This window comes from Coloeus monedula (genome assembly GCF_965178545.1).
Source record: "Coloeus monedula genome assembly, chromosome: 18".
NCBI lineage: Eukaryota > Metazoa > Chordata > Aves > Passeriformes > Corvidae > Coloeus > Coloeus monedula.
In genome coordinates this window covers 7070941-7089970 of record NC_138798.1, presented here as the reverse complement: position 1 = coordinate 7089970, position 19030 = coordinate 7070941, and the positions used below count along the sequence as shown (strand labels likewise).

Genomic DNA, 19030 nt, shown 5'->3' with positions numbered 1-19030 from the left:
AGCCTTGGGAATACAGCACAGACCTCCTGTCTCCTCCTCCTGGCTTTGAACACAAAACCTCGCTTCCTTTGTTGGTTAATATTCAGGATGCAGAAATTATAAGCATTCAAGGCTGAAACTTTAAAGATTAATATAAAAGCAACTTTTGTATTACATTTGTGCAAGCAACCAGAAAAGTACATATTGTAAAATAATCCACAAGTCATACTACTGTAGGCCACTGCAGTGACTAATGAACACGTTAACTTTCAGGCTGAGTTTTGCTGGAAAGCAATTTTTCCCACCAAATTATAAAGTCTACTTGAGTAAAAGAATAATTTACAACTCTCACGGCACCATGGTGTCACAAAAATACCACTCCAGCAAAATTAAATAGGCGTCAGAAAGCACCACAATATCCAAACAAATCCAACCCCAACTGCAGTGAGAAGGAAGAAAGTCCACTGCGGTAGACAGAGTCTACACTGATGCTGAAGACATACTTTTATTGAACAAAATTTCTATAAACATGGTTTGCACGGTCTGTATTCACACTACAGCAGAGCCAGGAACCAGAAACGGGGCCCCACTGCATCAAGCTACTGGTTTTCAGCCCTGGGACATCAGACCGCCAGCTTTGCTGAGTACTTCTTAAATGAGCTGTAAAAAGGTAGCTAAGAAAAGCAAGTCTGTGGTCAAGATGGCTTTGCATTCAAAATATAGGGCTCTGCAACTTTAGTGGTGTTTTTCTTAGGTTGTTTGCAAGTTGGAAGAGGTTGAAAACCACCAGCAAGACTCCAAGTGAGGTATGAGAGAAACCTACCATTATAAAAGAGGTTTGGGTAAAATGGCAACAGACTCGGACCAAACTGAAACCCAAATAAATATTAAAACACATTACTACAATTCTGGAATCAGAAAATGCCATCAGCAAGGCTCCAGGAAGTTCTGAATCTGGCTCCTAACAATGCAACTTTAATTACGAGTCTTTCCTACCTGTGCTTCCAGCTTTACAGCAATTGAACACATTTAAATGTCTGAAAACTCAAATCATGAGATCTTGATCAAACCATTGTAAGCTTATTTTCAATGACATGTTTGCCTTAGGTTTCACAACCACTGATTAGAATTCATTCATTTTAAAGCAAATTCTGACAAAATCAATCAACTTGAAAAGGTACTGGTGAGTGAAAAACCACTCTCAGTAAAGGCACAAGTCACAGCCATGCTGTGGTCCTGCTGAGCTGACAAAGTCCCACTCCATTCTCCAGACTGTGTTTTCTTGGGATTCCTGCAACTTTCTACTGCTGTCATTGACAGAGATGAAAATCCTACTGTTCCTCCACTCATTGTCCAAGGCCAGTGAGGTAAAGAGCTACCTGAACAGAATACCCACAAGGATGTTTGCTCAAGACAGACAGATCAGAGATAAGGCTTTGGTCAGAACAGGCGTAAACCATCCGTAATGTGAAGCAGAAATTAGTCCTAGGGAGGATCTTTCTTCAAACTCCATTCCTGAAGTAAAACAAAGCAAAAAACTCTAAAATCCCTTTCCTTGTCCCCCCCCCAAAACCTCTAGATAAACCAGTTGGTAGTGCCAAATGTGCTGTTCAGAGGCTGAACCACTCACACACCTCACAGATAATAATCATCCTGTCGGCTCCACACCTCAGAGCTGGCAGGCAGCCCCCAAAGCATCTTTGATTCTGCATGTTTTCACATTACTCAACCCCTCCACACAACAACCTTCTGCTCACTTTCCCTGGCTGTCCAGTACAGCATTGAAGAAAATTAATGAGAAACTGCCCTTCTAATTTTTCTCTCTCTTTGGAGAACCTGCCCTTCCCTTTGATCTCCCTGTGAGCCTGCTTTGATGGGTGACCCAACCACCTGAACAGAAACTTTAAAGCACAAGTTACTGAGGCAGCATGTCAGAGCACTTTGGGCCAACAAGATGGGCACCTTGCTGACACTTTAGTCAAAAACATGCCAAGCTCCTCCTTTCTAAACACCAGATTAATCTACAGTTCATTTGCATTGCTCTTCATGCATGTTTGAACACATCCTCTTCATTTAAACTGCATTGCCTAAAACAACTTCCATCATTTTCCTCATTCAATGCTGCAGTAGTACTGGAAGCTTTTGAGGAACTGATTTCCTTTACATTTGCAAGACTATTCAAATTTCATTACTCAGTTCCAAAAGCCAACTATCACATCAATTCTGCCAACCCAACAGCTTACTGGCCATCATTCAACAGAGGAACTCAACAGAAACACTTTCCAAAATCCATGAGTTTGGTTGCTGCTTCCCCCCTTCCCCAAGATGATTTAAAACAACACACTGAGGTGAGGGATGAAGTGGGGCCTGACAGGCCACTCTGCCCACACTTGTGCTCTTTGCACCAGCCAGGTGCAGCCCATCAGTGCTGCAGAGGGTACGTGTCAGCTTGTGCTAACATCCTTCAGATAAAACCATTATCTTTACATCATTCATTGGCCTTTATACAAATAAAGTCACTGAACTAAAACACTGCTGCAGAATCAATTTCTTTTGGTGTTGGTAATGAAGGCTTTGGCTTTTATTTCCCACATAAATATGTACTTTTTTTCCAGGAAGGAAAAAAAAAGGAAGGAAAGGAACAAAGGAAAAAAAGGAAGGGCCTTTCTTCTCAGTAACTGCTGTAATTTCCTTGAAATATCAACCAGTTCTTACCCTCCTGCCTCACATGGGACCAGATATATGTATCTGTGAGAACAGCCCAGTTAATTCCCTCGCTGCAAATGCTCTAAATAGGATCCAGAAATAGGATTCATATAATGAAGCTGATTCTGGCATGCCTGAAAAAGTTCTACTTGTTGAGAAAACTATTTCAAGAATGATGTTCTGTGAGAAGTATCATTGTTTGTGAGTTCTGAAATGCAAATATGCAAATACGGACACATTATTTTTTTTTAAATAAACAAAGTCTTAAATAGCTGCCCAAAAATAATGCAGCCAAGCTTGAGAAATAGATGTAGATATGAAAGTCCTAATTATCCAGCAGTAGGACTAATCCAAAGAGATTAGTACGAAACTGAAAAAGAACGAAAACAAGGGAAGTGATAAACACATGAGACACAGCATTTGGTTTCAAAGTGGGCCAGGTGGCTTCCTTGGCACTCTGGCAGCAGGGAATACTTCAGACTCTCAGCACATTCTGAAGGCAGAGAAGCTGCCTGCCCCAGCCCATTGGGTGGGCACAGGTTCAGGGATCATGCTCCCTATCCTTTAAAAGCAGCTGGACTGGAATGTGACCACAGAGACCTTCACACTACCCTGCTGCCTTGCAAATCTGGGCAATAACTCACACCACTGCAGGCTGCAAGTTAATCTGAATTAGGAGTCTGATAGTCTAGCTCTAGCCATCACATAATCTCCAGGTGAGTGAGACTCCTGGAGCAGGGATACACCTCAGGGCGGAATGAGCAGTGGGGAGTACTTGGAGAGAGCCACCAGGGCACAAGGGCAATGCCAAGGGGCACTTGGTTCTGCAGCTTCACAGAGGCATGGTCTGTTGTCACCAGAGCTGATGACTCCTGGTCCTGTCTAATGCCAGTGTCTTGCCCTCTGAGATTCAGCTTATGCTCCGCACCATCACATCCCTTGGAACACACTCTGGGGGCAATTTTGGATATGGTCAGTCCCTGTTGCTTCCAGCCTATACAAACAGGAAAGGACACTGACCTGATATTATCCAAGACAAAGGGAAAAGATGGGGAAAGAAAAAAATAGTTCACTTTGTGGGTAGTGTTTCAAGAATGAAATCTTTTCAGCTACTCCGTTCAGGTGCTCTCCATCCCACAGCCTTCAAACAGGCATGTTCTGCTGCATCAATGAGCTTCACAAGGTCTGGTGTTCTAGGAAGGGCAGTGGTTTAGCCACCTCCTCAGTGTTCTGCACAACAGTTAGTAGGAGGTTCATCGCTATACATCAAAGATGTGGTCTGCCTTTGGATAATTTTTCATAGAACTCTTAAAAGTGACGAGTTAAAAGCATTTATCAGAAAAACCAGTGTAACAATGACAAAACCTGCAAAAAATAAAACACAAGAAACCAACCACTCAGGCACACACACAAGCTTCCAGACATTTAATTACAAAATAAATGCGTATGACAGACATCAACAGCCTACAGGAAGATTCCTGCTTCAGTATTCAATGCAGCCTCAATAAATATTTCAAGGTTTCAAATGGATGCCTTGCAATAGCACAGTTTCCATTTGCACAAGTGCCAGAAGGAAGAATTCAAAACAGGCTTAAAGCAAAACCAGAGTATTTTCCTGTAAAACTTTAATTGGGAAACTGACACTATATAATCTGTACATCATTGCCTTCGAGCTGTTGTTAAAAAATTAAAGCTGTATCAAAAGAACTGCTTTGTTAAATTAACACGTTATGCATACCAGACATAATCTGCAGCAGGAAAGGAAATAGCTTTGAGTCCAAAATACACTGATTGCTGTGGTTGTCATTGGCAGAGGCTGAGCCAAACGACGTCAGCAGACTAAAGCATCTCTTATGCCTCCTGTACGGACACACACCCTTACAAACACCCAGCCGTGATTTCAAAACCTGAACAAAAGCAGCAGATGAGCAGGATTTCATCATGGTGATCATTACAGCTACAAATCACGCATCACCTTGTGTGAATTCAGTGTGAAGTTTTGAGATGAGCAGGTACAGGGTGGGGCTGTGCTGCTGGAGCCCAGCTGCCAAGTCCACCTTTGCTTTTATTCCAAGGCCAGCAGTGAGGAAGAGGCTGGAGTGCCCAGGGCTGGTGTGATGGGCATGAGGGCTCTGGATCAGCCATGAGAGCCTCTCACCATGAACGTGACATCCCAGTCCCTTGCTCTAGTGGGAAGCACTGCCTTCCCCACGCTTGCTCAGCAGCATCTGCAGGAGCGCAGCCACTGCCAGGACAGGCACCTGCAGCGTGGGGAGCTGGGCTGCAAGGTGTGGCCTGGGACAGAAGCCAAGGGGCTTGGTTTGAGGAGAGGGATGGTCAGACAGGGACATGGGACAAGCAGCACAGAGCTAGGCACAAGACAAAAAAATTAAGTGGATCTTCAGAACTACCTCACCTATTTTAGTAAATACTCGGTAAAACACTCTCCCATCTACACATCTCAAGAAAAGACCCAAGTACCACTACCCTGTTTTAAGGCCAGAGGTACTCAGGCACTGAGGCTCATAGGAACCTGCCCAAGGCCTCTTTGAATGCATTAATTTAAAGCCTCATTTGCTTAAGTTTCTCTCTGAAGTCCATTCTGATCCTGAAGTCTGCTCAGCAAACACTTGCCAAAACCAAACCAAATGCCCTAAGTCATACCCAGGATATGAGCACCTCCTCTGTTTAACCTTTGCAAGCCCTTGTCACAGTCACCATCACTCTGGCTTTAGATCAATCCAGGCTCATCAAACAGGCTACACTTTGAAAAGTGATTCATCACTTTGTATGCCCAAACTCCTGACAACACGACAAACTCAAGGAGGCCAAGTTTTCTAAAAATACAGAGCATGCTTCCTCTGAAAAGCTCAGTTCCTCTCATATGTTTCAAGTTGTTCACCTCTGAATCTGAAGTGCCAAAGTAATTTTGGAAGATCTGAACGATAATGTTTCCTCAGTAAGAATTTACAGCTTTGCACAGGACGGTCTGTACTCCATTCTGTGCACCGTGAGTCTGAGGCAGTGCTGTGGTCTGCAGTGGTGAAGGCGGGTTAACAGTTTTGAGGCTTTCAAGATAAGCAAAATTTCCCTTGACGTTGTAAACTCTTCAGGTGGTTAGAGACAACAGTTTCTGCTTTTTTGATGTCTTCTCAGAAAAGAGCTCACATAATTTTATCAGTCTCTGGGGTGACCATCAGATAACCAAGCTATTCCTGTCGGAACCACTCAATGCATCTCCCCCTTCCTGTCACTGGCAATCCACAAGACGACCAGGGGATTCGAGCTAACCACAGGGCTCACAACTTAACTGATTAAGTAGGTGGGAACTGATGCCAGCTCAGCTCAAAGTGTCTGTCTCTGCTAACCAGAAGCCAGCCGCAGGCTGTGGAGGGGAATGACCACAGATAACACACTGATACTGAAACCGTTTGGTGAAGCTGCAGCTTCCTGCTCAAGTGCTCTCGCAATCTCTTCGAAATGAATCTTCAGCAGGAAACTGGCTGCGGTTAAATAGGCTGTTTGGGTCGTTGTGTGGCGTCTATTGCTGTCTCTTGTCTTCAAGGGACCATTTATTATTCTCTCCTGCCCTCTTCCCCGGCTCCATAGAAATGAGCTGAATTAGGGCTCCTCAGAGAAGGAGTCTTTAGGGGAAAGGAAAGATGCCCAGGCAAAGTCTTTCAGCACCCTGCACCCATTCCAGCTGCCAGATACACTGTGCTCTGTGGCCTCAGGCATCTCCACTGTGACAGCCTAATCTTCATGACTCCAGCTCTTTTTCTCTTAAAGCAGGATGCTATTAGATGCTATTAAGCAGCTTTGGAAGAGACATGAATGCATGGGGAAAATGTGTTCTGTGAACTGGAAGGGGAGGTTTGATCTAACTTTGGTCACAAGCCTTACAACCACGCTTGTGTCAACACCTGTTTGTATTTTGCTATGAGGAATGTGTGCAGAGAAAGCCCTTTAGACATGTGATTTTTGAGATCAAATTCTGGATCTTTGGTTCATTACAAGTATCCCACTAAGTTTAGCTTCTCAGCTGTTCAATGCTGCTGCTGCCTTGCAGGTGACGGCAGAATTTCATCAATCCACTAAAACACATATATGCTTTATCCACCTCAAATGCAACAATTTTTTCCTTTGGTGATTACCAACTGGTCTGAGAAAGCTGCTGCATGAGTTCAAAGCACACAATACACAGTCTGTACCATCCCTCATCTACAGCACCCTAATTGCTACAGGATGTCCAAAAATTGCCCTGCTTTGATTAGCTGATTTCAAGGGCAGCATGAACAATTTCAACCCCATGTCCAGAAAACCCATGAACCACACATGATAGCTTCTTAATCAACCCAAAAATTTCTTATTGTTTACAGATAACAATGTACCAGTCTAAAAAAACTGAACTGAGGTTTGCAAGCACCTAGCAGCTACATCTAACATCTTCCCAAAAACTGCCAGGTCCTGAGGCTTTCTGGTGAACACATGCGGTGAATTAATCAGACAAGAAAATTCCTCAGGATACTACAGATCTAAGCTGTAAGTGTTCAGGCACACTAAGTCTTATCCATCATATAGCACAAGAGATGAAATGCAGACAGTAAAGGTATGAATCAGGCTACATTCCTGTAGAAACCACTGCAGCCACATCCACAGTGATGTAGCTGTATGCCAGTTTTCCATCATTCTAGTTGCAAACCTCTGAATATTCACAACCAGAAGCACGGCATCTGGAAAGAATCTACAAATAAAGCAGTTAATTCCATTAAAATCTAGATGTGATACCACTTGAGTGTGTAACTCAGCAGCACTGTGTAAGGACCGCTAGTGCTTGCTGGATTTTTTAAATTATATTTTTGGGACACACACTAACTCCATAATCAAAAGCAATTTTGAGCTCAAGACTGACCTCAAGGTTACAAGACTCTATGGCAAACTGTTCCCTTTCATTGGAAGTACATTGTACAGCCAGGACGTCAGCACATCCACACCGGATGGGCCACATGGCTAATTAAAAAGCAGCTTTGGTGGTTGTATCTGTTCCAAGAGCAGGTTAGTAAAACAAACCTTATAACAAGTAATGAAACTGAAGGTGCTACAGAAGCAGACAATTCCCACAAAAACAAAGCAGAGCTCAGAGTGATGAACAATTGTTTTACTCAACCTCAGTGCCTTTGAGTTTCTGACCTGTGATGAGCTGAGAAAAGAGAGAACAGCTACAATCACCTGAAAACTATGCTGAAACACAGGGTATTCTGAACTGGAAGTTAAAAATTTCTCCATGAAATTAAGTAACATTGATTGAAGGGTTTAAAACAACTTTTGGATACAGCAATGCCATACCATTGCCTCCCTAAAGGTATTTAATAAAACAGAGACAAGGAAGAAGCAGAGAGTATTTAGCCTTACCACTTGCCAAATGATATTGCAAAGATCTTCCACCCCAGCATGATTCCTATCTCACACCCAAGTTACAATGGATTCATTTACTTTCTGCTCTTGCCCTCCATTCTCTGGATTTCTAGAACTGCAGTTGGTCCTTTTGCACCACACAGGAAGTCTCTTACAGTTTCATTTATTTATTTGCTATAAAAAGGAGAAGGGACACCTTTCTAAAATGGTACCAGCAGGTCATGGTGACTGGGGCTGGTGTTGACCATGAGCAGCTGTGATGCTGAAATGCTGTGGCAGCAGGAAGCAAAAACACTGACCCTGAGTAGAAAACATCTCACACGGCTGACCACGGTTTCCATCTGAATGCTCCTCTTCCAGCAGTGCAAGCACTGCAGATGACAAAGTTGCTCTCCAGCAACTCTTTTACTGTTGCAGCAGGAGCTGAACAGTTCCTAGAAAGGCAGCCCAGAACCCCAGGCTCCTCCCTGAACCACCTGCACAGGGACACCAGCACAGAGCCCCTCTGTTCTCTCACCCCATAGGCAAGGGAGGAGAGCTGCCTTCCCACTGCAGAGGAACCACATGGCCCAGTACATTCACATTTTAGCAGCCAGCTCTATCGCAATCCAGGCTGAAACACGAAGCGAGGAGAGAAACCTCAGCCTACAGCAGATTTTCACCCATTTGCAGCTTTCACAGCAGAGCCCCCACACCTTCAGCATGTTACCAAAAGTTTTCTTTGGTGTGAGAGCAACTTAGGGTTGCATCTGTTGTTTTGCTAAATTAAAGTTGCATTCTTGTCTTCTGTTAGGACAGGGAAGAAACTGAAGATCTCTCCTGCCTATAATAACACATCCCATTTTTTAAAAAAAGGTGATAAGGAAGAAATACAAGTGATGAAACTGAGTAAAAACCACCAACCTACAGGAACCCTTCCCTACTCTCTGGATGTGCAGTGACCATCACCCAAAGAGCTTACCCTCTCTAGACTACTTTATTTCAATACAGTTTAACATAGGGAAAACCATTTTGGGACTGATAAGCAATCAGGGTATTCCACTGAGCTGTACAATTAAATATTTATGATGCTTCAAGATGACAGACAGTGTTCTCTAATGCAAATAACACCCACAAAGTTGATGCAATCGATCCCTTTTCCTTGATCTCTCTTGTTCACCAACTATCAAGGCCAACAAAACATGCTCACCTTTTATTTCCACAACTGCATTCTGCAGTGGCACTTATTTCCTCTGCTGCTTCCCTTACACACCCTGGTTTTGGGTGCAGTTTCTGCAAGGGCACAGTGAAATATGAGACAAAACAAGAGAGTGTGAACCCCTGTTCCACCCACCCCCATGAGTTTCCTCTGAGGAGCCTAGCACAACAAGCACCAGTGCATGGGCAGCCCTCAGAAATGGGCTATTTTAACCCTCCCTGTAGTTATAAAAACACCAGCACTGCCCATTCTCACTGCACAAGGCTATCAGAGAATTAAAGAAAAATCAAAAGCAAATCCCCCAAGAGGCCCCACACTTAACCCCTGCTCACTGTGGTAGCTAGGTAAGGAGCCCTGATTCTAATCAGCTGTCTGCTTTAATCATCTTTTTGTTGGCTTTGGTAAACAGAAAGGAAAGAGAGTTAAAACAAGGCAATGAATTCTAAGGGAAGAGAGTCATGAGAGCAAACAACAATGTGAAAACAGATGAGACAGACAAGCAAATACCCTGCCCTGCTACACAAAGAAAGCTACAGCACATATATGAGACAACTGCTTTGGGACAGTCTTAATCAAAAAGGTCCAGAAATAAAGACCAGATATTCTCAAAATCCTCTGCCTTTCCTCTTCAGCAGGATGTAATCCTTTCCAGGCTGGTGAATTCAAGATGGATTTAGGACAACTTTTCATTTTAGCCTGCAAGGCCAGTGACAGCGAGGTTATCCCAGCCCGAAAGCCAAGGAGCACTGGGAATTTCGGGGGACGCGTCTGTTCAACAATAGCGTCTTTCTAGTCAGATTAGAGGTCTGCTCCCCCCCACTGCCCCGAGCGGAGGGCAGTGGCAGGGAGATTAAAAACACGGGCAAAAATCACACACAAGTCAGACGTCCCGTCCCTCGAGGGGCTCACAAGGGCTCACGGTGTCAGCTGGCTGTGCCTCCCTGCCGCTGGGGGGTTTATGGAAATCGGGATCATCCTGTCCCACTCTGGCCACAGGGACAAAGGGGCACCACTGCCGAGCCTCCGAGGCAGCCCCTCTGCCAAGGCCATGCTCAGGCAGGGGGAAACTCAGGCAGAGAGGGCCCTTTGTGCTTGCTTACGGCTGTAGAGATGAGTGAAAATCCATGGGACTTTTCATCCTAATTAAAAGCAGAGGTCATCTAAGAAGAAACAGACTTTCAGAAAAGGGAACTTCTAAAGGAAAATGCGTTGTAAGGAAGTTCATGGACTTCAGTATTTGTAAAGCTGAAGTATGTAGTTTATTTATGTTTGTACTTCTGCTTAAGCTTTTCATGGGACATTTCAAAAACCCTCAGAAGAGCTCCCACAGATCTGGAATAATATGTGTACTAATTACTCAGCTCAATTTGAGCTCATGGCTTATGGGGCAGGCCCTGGAGCCAAGGGCCAGCTCCTCAGCTGGCTTACAGCAACCTGGCTCCATCCCACATGGCACTAAGAGCAAACAAACTCTTTATTTATTCAGTGAACTCCACCTGTCCAGGTGAATTCAAGCATGGGGATAGCTTTTGTGAAGTGAGGCTATTTAGGAACATGGGAAAAGAAAACCAGCAGAAATTAACTGCTTTGGACTGACACCCACCATTTTATTCCTGACTGTCTAAAACTCCTATTTTACAGGGAAAACTCCTTTCAAAATACATTACACTTCTATTCCATATTATTATTTTTCTATATTTTTAAATCTTTTGTGCTGTCATTGCAATTTCAGGCCACATCACTTTTTTTTATAGTCCCTTTTTCTTTTCTCTATCTGTCTTCAAAGAAGACAGAGTATTGTTCCACCAGAAGGGGACCTATCTTGTCCAGAAGAAGACAATTAGAGTCCTTCTTTTATGCTTGGCATCATGGCAAAAGGAGATTAATACTTATTTTGGAATTATTACCTCCCTATTCATAAATCTTGTCCAGAAAGTCTTGCTCACATTGCCAGCCCACAGGCACACTATTGTAGGAAATACATATTAAATTCAGTTTTATCATTTACCTTTGGCTCCAGCTCAAGGAGTTTTAGATTCATAACAAGAGCCCTGTTTCCAATATCGATTTTTGGCACAGAAAAATGCTAATTTTTCAGAGATCCTAAAATACAACGAATTTTCCAGCCTAGCTAAGAAATGTTACCTACCTACAGAAGAGATTTTTCATTAGCGTGTGACAGAGCAGCAGGTGGAGAAACCCCGTTAGTTACAATTCCAGTGTGCCTCTGGTCACCGAGCGTGCTTCTACACCAGGAGGGAAGCACACCAGGAATTCCCAAACAGAAGTGTGACATGCTTCACTGCAATAATTTTATTATCTTCATGTAGAAATTTATCCTTCTCAGGACATCAGTTTCTCCATGGCCATCTTAAAGACCATGGTATACAGTCATCCCTGAGGTCCATGTAGGAAGTGGTACTGGCTCAAGGTCTGTACAGAAGAGATGCTGTTAAAGGTCCTTTTCCAAGTCATAATTTGGTTCCAACCTAACAGCCCAAGAGCATCCTTGAAGCACAGAGTGGATCAGGGAACACTGCTGGTGTGATCGTCAGTGAGCCCCTGTAACCATTACACCGAAGCCGTGAACCTGCCCATGCTCACACCAAGCATTTCTGGCATGAGAACAGTCTCCTTAGCAGGGACCATCTGCTTCAGGGTCTCACAGAACTGCACTGAGCTGGCACAAAACTGAAAGAGGCCATGAAAAGAGCTTTACAGGGGATATAAACCTGCAGAGTCGACAGTTCCTCGGTGGATGATTTCCCAGCACTTTGCAGCCATTTGTACCTGTCCTCCCTCCCGCTGAGGTCACTGCACTGGGCACTATCTCTGTGCTGCAAAGCAGGGGAATGCAGCTCAGAACTGGCTGTCCCAGCAAGTGCACTCACAGCCACAAGCTAAAGAGATCTGGCAGGGGCAGGGTGGTTGTGGGCAGCAACAGCCCCACTGTACAGCAACACTGAGCTCGCAGCACATGACAGGAGTCCTGGATGGCTGTAAAGATCTTTGCTAGCAACTGAAAAGCCAGTTCCAGAAATGAACAAGATCATTTGAGAGGAGCAGGAAGGGGCAGACTGCAGTCCAGGCAGTCAGTGGGCTGAGGGTGCTCAAAGCCTACCCAGTGCTTGCCTGAGTCACCTCAGGTTCAACTTCACCCAGGGGTTGAGATAACTGTTCTCAGGCTATGTCACCAAGCAGGAGGAATGAAGGCTGCAGATAGCACTGAGCTGACTCGGGATGACCCAAGAGTCTCTGCAAACCTTATGGTGTTGTGCCCATTTCTCTCTATCCACCAGCTCCAGCCCGAGTTATCTGAGACACTGGTTTCCGGCGCTCAACAAGGAAGATGTAAAATAACAGAATTTGATCAGCTGCCAGGGATTTGACTAGGCTACAAAGACTTTGATATTTTACAGAAGCTCAGAATAAAAATCAGCTGCTGCTGTTGCCAAGTGTATGTTACTGTTTTCATTTTTTAAAAAAAGCCCTTTCAAGAACAAATAAAACCAAACAAAGACGTCTCATCCTCCTGTGCTTTCGTTCCAAGGCACACTCAGACAGGTTGGCTCACTGGCTATCCATTTGCCATATGCTTTCAAGTTTTTTCTTTTATTCACTCCCACAGTTTAGCCCCTTCCATTTTAGAAGACGAACAGCTGCACAGATGCTCTATAAATAAACTACATAATTTATTGGAAGAGGTTTTTTGTTTATTTTTTTAAGCTACCACATATTCCCCAGTTCTATCCTTTTCCATCCTCTCTGTGAAACTGAGTAAAGTTCTACTGCAGCTTGGGTTTGTCTCTACAGTGTGCTCAACCTTATAAACAACTGTGACTTTTTAGCCACTAATAACAAACTGTATGTACTGATATTCATTGTAACTACTTTATAACTATGTTTGGTTCTAAATTAACTATTAGAAATAAATTTGACAAACATCCATAGGGTGGATATGTATCAGTGATACATGGAAACCTCAAATAATTCTAACTCTCATTTCTGATTCTCTGTGTACTTGTTAACAAATCAGTGCATTTTCAGGTAGACGGTCCTCTCATCCTGTTACCAAAAAGAGAATCTGTTTTGTCTGCTCAGAGGACAGACAGACCTCTCTGACTAAAATCACTAATCTCATTCGTGCATGCAGGAAATGTGACGAATGGCTGAAGTAGTTTATCACACAAATGCAACCATCAAGTCATAGAGAGAACGAGATATTAACCTCCACAAACAAACTCGTGTTCTATTCCTCAGAGCAGTGGAAGTATACATTTAATGAGATAAGGATATGAAACACATGCTACTGATGAGAGAAGGAGCTTGCAGCAGCAGTACAGACATAGAAATGTCTCATCCTGTCCAATTAAAAGTAAATGCCATTGGAAACTTTATTTTGGGAAATAGGGTTATATGAAATTTTGTCCGTGATATGTACAGGAGACTCTGAAACTATGTGCTAGGTCACTGTTAACGCTGGTTTTGAGGCCCAAATTAAATCTAGGTGAAGCTGGAGTTCACCACAGGTTATGTGGTAACTTCAATGAGACCAAAATTTCACAGTTATTTCAAGCATGCTACTTATTTAGGCACCTAATGTTTCGTGGGAAGCCTGAAACCAAGGAAGTTGCTGGAATATCCAGTACTCAGGAGTTAATCATTAAGACACTTGCATTTAGTTTTCTTCCTGACTCTAACTCCACAGTCTGTACTTTATGGATGAGGCATTCACTGAGGTTTTTCACCAATGAATAAGCCTGCTCTGAGTGCCCAGACAGGCCTTGATAGCTCAGCTGGATGAGCCAAACCTTGGACTGAGATTTTTCATGCAAGATTCCTAATGTAGGTTTTAAGTTCTCACTTTGCAAATGCTCATTTCCTTAAAATGTGCATTTTCTACAAATGTTTCTGAAAGCAAACATCTCTGCAAGGACAGCTGACGCAAGTGAATGGTGAAGAGTGCAGATTCAGAACGAGGTAATTAAAACTGAGCACGCACAAAATAGTTTGTGGTATTTAAACAGCTGCCGATGGAACCCAGTACAAGAACTTCACTGAATAACGATACAGATCATCGTTCCACAAGCCCTCCACAACACAAGCCATCAGCAAAGCTATCAGGAGGAACTCCCAACACAGCAGCACCTCCAGTGTGCCTCCGGCTACCACTGCTTTCCCCATGTCTGGGAAACAACCCATTCGATGTAAACAGGGCCAGAGCCAAAACAGTGACTTAATGTTTCATATACAGCTGCTTTCGTGAGAAAATGAAAACTGTTATAGATATTTTGGACAGCTCCTGGTGGGGGGCCAGTTGTCTGGATCTGGTGGTTTGAACGTTTCTGTGCCACCTGGGAGAATCAGCTTCCCAAGCAAGTTTGGGCCAGCAAGGTCTGGCAGTGCTGGAAGTGGGAATCTCTGACTTAGGCTAAATCAATTTAAAGCAGCATCAGAGCCTTGGGGGAAACAGCCTCAAGAGCTGGCATGTGGTGGGGCAGAAGGCAGTTTAACAGGGAAAATGACAATCCATAAAGAAAAGCAATGCCAGTTCACACTACTCATGATCTCAAAATACTGCCCTGGCATGCAGAAAGCTCTTACCTCCCTTGAGAAGTTACGGGCCGGCGAAATAAGAGACCCTTGTCCCCACACATGCACAGAGAAGGAGCTAGTAATATTCTCAAAATCATTTCTCTGAGAAACAAAAGCAAATTTCTGAATAGCCAGCAATGGAAGAAAACAGCCCTATGATTTATTGGCCTTGAGACTCTGAGAAGAATTCTTTGGGCTTTTTCCATTACAATTTTGCAACCTATGTTATAGCCACTGGGAAATTGTTTAGTTCCCAAACCATGCCCTCAGTCATAAAATCTGTGAAGATGATTCATTATTATTTATGTGGTGCCATGGGCATGCATGGCATTTTACAGACAACTAGAAGATAAAGCATCAGCCTTTAGAAGCTTAGGTGAATATGACTGTCCCCATGTATGGAAAGCAGCACTCAGCGGGTCCTAGAGCAAACATTCCTCATCCCTCAATGAATTAAGCAAGGATACTCACCTGGGATACTGGCAAGATTTAGACAGGAGGATACTTAGTAGACATGTAACTACTGTCTAAAAATTTGTGACATTATTTCATTAAAACTGTGAGACTTTTCAAGTCATGTGCTATTTTGTAATGGTTTTATGATGAAAATACACAATCTTGTATTACGAATTTCTGATCATATACATGATAGCATGTGACCATGTTGCTATGAAATCAGACCATATATTCTGCACTGCCTGGGAATTTTTTCTCTTTGTGAACTGTGTAGAAGCTCAGCAAGTTCCATCACACAACCCTAAACTTACAACATAAATTATTGAAAGAAAATAATTCTGGTGATTATTGTAAAAAGAAATGAGTTCCAGGCCTCCACATCAACTTCCTGGAGTACATAAAATCCACCCTTGTTCTGGTCCTACAGAGAATGAGCAGCTTTAGCTCTTGGTATAAAACAGTTTGGGACCATTTCACCTAGAAGGCAAAACTTTATCATGGCAGAGGTTGTGAAAGCAGCAATTACTGTCAATCAGTGTAGGCAGGAATCGTTTGCTGGACTAAGACATTTATGTTCATATTTGCATATACCTTCATCTCTAACCTTTGCACTACACATGACTTACTGGCTGAACATCCGGGTATCATATCTCCCCACCATACATTTGTTTTGAGAGTCAGATATAATGTGATTCCAGGAATTTTCATGTTGACTCTGCTAAGCCTCTAACACCCTCTCCTGTTTCTGTATTACTCAGTGATGTCTGTGCCTGCCTTTTTGGACAGCTGAGCAGAAAATGTACCCCACATAAACAAATTAATCCACCTCTACATGAAGAAATGTCATTATTGCACATACAAATAAGGTACATATGAACAGAAACGGACAATTAAACAAGTCTGGTACATTGCATACACAGGCAGACATGTCCTGACCCTGTAACACCACCCTAGAACATTGTGGCACTCCTGCCAAGGAAACACCAGCAACACCCTCCCCTGAAAACAAGTGAGCTTGTTTTACAACTCAGAGCTTGTGAATAGGAGAATATTGACTTTTTTTTTTTGTTCACAATGGTGAGGGGCACAGTTCTTCATAAAATGGGAGTAATTGTGTATTTGATTCCTGTATTTAACACACAGATGAAAACCTGTATGGGGAGGGAGGAGAGGAGGGAAGCATCTCCTGCTGGTGTTGAAAACTCTCCCCACTCAGGTCTTATAATTCTCCAGAGGTGACTATCTAGCTGAAATACACCATAAAATGACAAAAAACCCCCTCCCTATAAGTATAATATTAAATTAAGAAGCCCCCAGGCTCTTAATGCACTCTCACATGTCAGGGCTGTCCCCTGCCAGGTGCACGACAGCCCTGTGCTCTCACCCTGTTTCTGTTCTGCATTTCTTCCATGTCAGTGGCTGTGCAATAGGTAGTGTAAACCTCTGCAATCAACATCAACAGAAGTGAAAGAATTAGCTGTAAAATGACTTACGGAGTAGCCTCTTCCTGAAAGCGATTGAGCAGAACTCTGTGGGAGGAAACAATATGCCACAGTAAGTAATGCAAGAGATTCTGTGTAATGTAAGATAAGAATCATTTTGCGATTCCCTCCCCCAGCCCAGTATTCCTTAGGGGAAAACTCCACAACCTCAAATGATCTCCTGATATTCTGTGTGCTGCCACAGGAATAACAGCCAAAGAGCACTTCCAGGTGAGGGCTCTGGGGCTATTTCAGACAGGGTTTCGTAAGGCAGAGCAGGGCTTCGACAGCTCCTCCCGACCAAGGTAAAAGCTCTCAGCGTGGGATATGTCCTCAGAGCAGTGGGACACACACTTTGAACCATCCCTCTTCAGGATGCGACGGCACCTTCCTGGGAACAGCACGCACATGTAAGGATGCTCTCCAGAATCACGGCTGTGCACTTTGCCTCATCAACTCCAACTCTCAATCATGTAACCAAATATCCCACTTTCCATTCCCCTCTATGAATCCGTGAGCCTCCAGCCTTCATTGCTGCAGCGTTACCATATGACAACTCTATCTGAAATAACAATAGCAGCAAAGCACTAATTTATCATCTCTCAGAGCTTTAATAAGCATTCTGTCCCTTTTGAATAAGTTAAATTACATTGTTTACTCCTTCTCTTCATTTCAGCTCCTCCTGCTCCTTTCTCTACCACATCCTTACCTCTTTCACATGCTGCCAAATCATTTGGTTCTTTTCCTTCTCATTACACCAGCTCCAGTCACTTGGATCCCTTTCCCCTCTCTACGACCAAAGACTGTCGAGCTGCTGGGTTTTTGCTGGCAGTGGCTTTCTCGAAGCAGCTAAATGAATTCCACCTCTAGCTCCAGCTGCTGCCATAAGCCTTCTTTTCGGAAATTAAAAAGGAGCCAGGAACACACGACACCACATAACCCAGTGAGTACTCTGCAGGCCAATTTCCAAGTGTGATTTATAATCATGATGCCCTTACTACATGATTTTATTAAACAAGATCCAGGGAGTCTTAGCAGTCCTGTTTCTAAGACTGATGTTCTAATGGGTACCAAAAATACTGAATTGTTGCAGGCTGATCTTGAGGATTGTTTTGTCTTTTTGCAGCAGTGCCAGAAGTTATCATGTTACTAAATCAGCACAGCCCAACACCCCAAAGAGATTGATGCAAACTGATTACAAATACTTGCAATTTTTCACCAAGATAACAGTCCCTTTGTACTAGCAGTTAGAAAACCTTTTGATCAGAAGATACCTAGATATACACAGAAAGCTTTTCCAGCCTCCTGCTCTCAGTGGAAGACACAATTGTCTTGTTGCCCTGCCCATGCAAGCCCTGTGCCACTGGCTTGCACCTGCCTCTGACACCAGACAGGCAATTCTCCAGCCAAGTGCCCATGGAGGAAAGTTCCCAAAGTGAAGAAGAGACAAGAGCAAAGCCCTACAATTATGTGGGTGTGGGAGGAGGGGTCCCTGTTAACCCTCTCACCAGCTGGCACAAGAACGAGGGTGCCAGACAGAAGGAAAGATATGACCCAGCTCTTTCACACAGGTCTGCAGCCAAGGTGTGACAGGGTGCCAGTCCCCACCCCGGCATGCTGCACCTGCCCCTCTGTCCTGCTGTAGCTCCAGAGACCTCTGTGGTGCTGGAAAAGGACAGCTTCCACAGGGCAGCCTGAGGCAGCAACAACACTGGTAACAGCATTTGAATTCCCACCTTCTGTATATGGCACACGGATTTGGCCACGGCCTTCAAACACTACAAAAAAAGAGTAGGGATTTATTTATAAATCTCTCTAATATATACTGCCCAGAAAGAAAGCTACAGACCAGCGAAATGAAGGGTGGTAGCATTTACCCTTATTTTTGAGAAACTATGACAAACTTATCCCTCTCTCTAGGTACTCTATACCCCAAAGTACTCATGGAATTCAGCCTTGTATAGAAAAAGGTTATTAACAATATCCTGCTGTCTACATAAGTATGTCAAGCAGCTGAACACAATTATGTGTTCCAACACTTTGGAGAGCTTGATCAGGCAGTTCACCTAAAGTAAACACAGAAATGAGGAGGAGGCAAATTACCTGCTTGGAAATGCAGGAGGAGGAAAGGAGAAAGGGTGGAAGTTCTCACTCTAGCCCTCCATCAACTGAGATTTAACCAAGAATGACATGGTCTAAC

The 19030-nt window shown here is 43.6% G+C and overlaps 1 protein-coding gene across 14 annotated transcripts in view; it reads right to left on the bottom strand.

Annotated features, from left to right (window-relative positions):
• The window catches only part of FBRSL1 (fibrosin like 1), a 508752-nt gene that overhangs the window by 256709 nt on the left and 233013 nt on the right, over window positions 1-19030 (bottom strand). For 12 of the 14 annotated variants that reach the window (XM_082293570.1, XM_082293580.1, XM_082293573.1 and 9 more), the window contains exon 4: window positions 16843-16878. The exons of the other annotated variants lie outside the window; for them this stretch is intronic. In XM_082293570.1, coding sequence (XP_082149696.1) covers window positions 16843-16878 — 36 coding nt within the window. The remainder of the gene's footprint in view (window positions 1-16842; window positions 16879-19030) is intronic. 14 annotated transcript variants of the gene reach the window in all.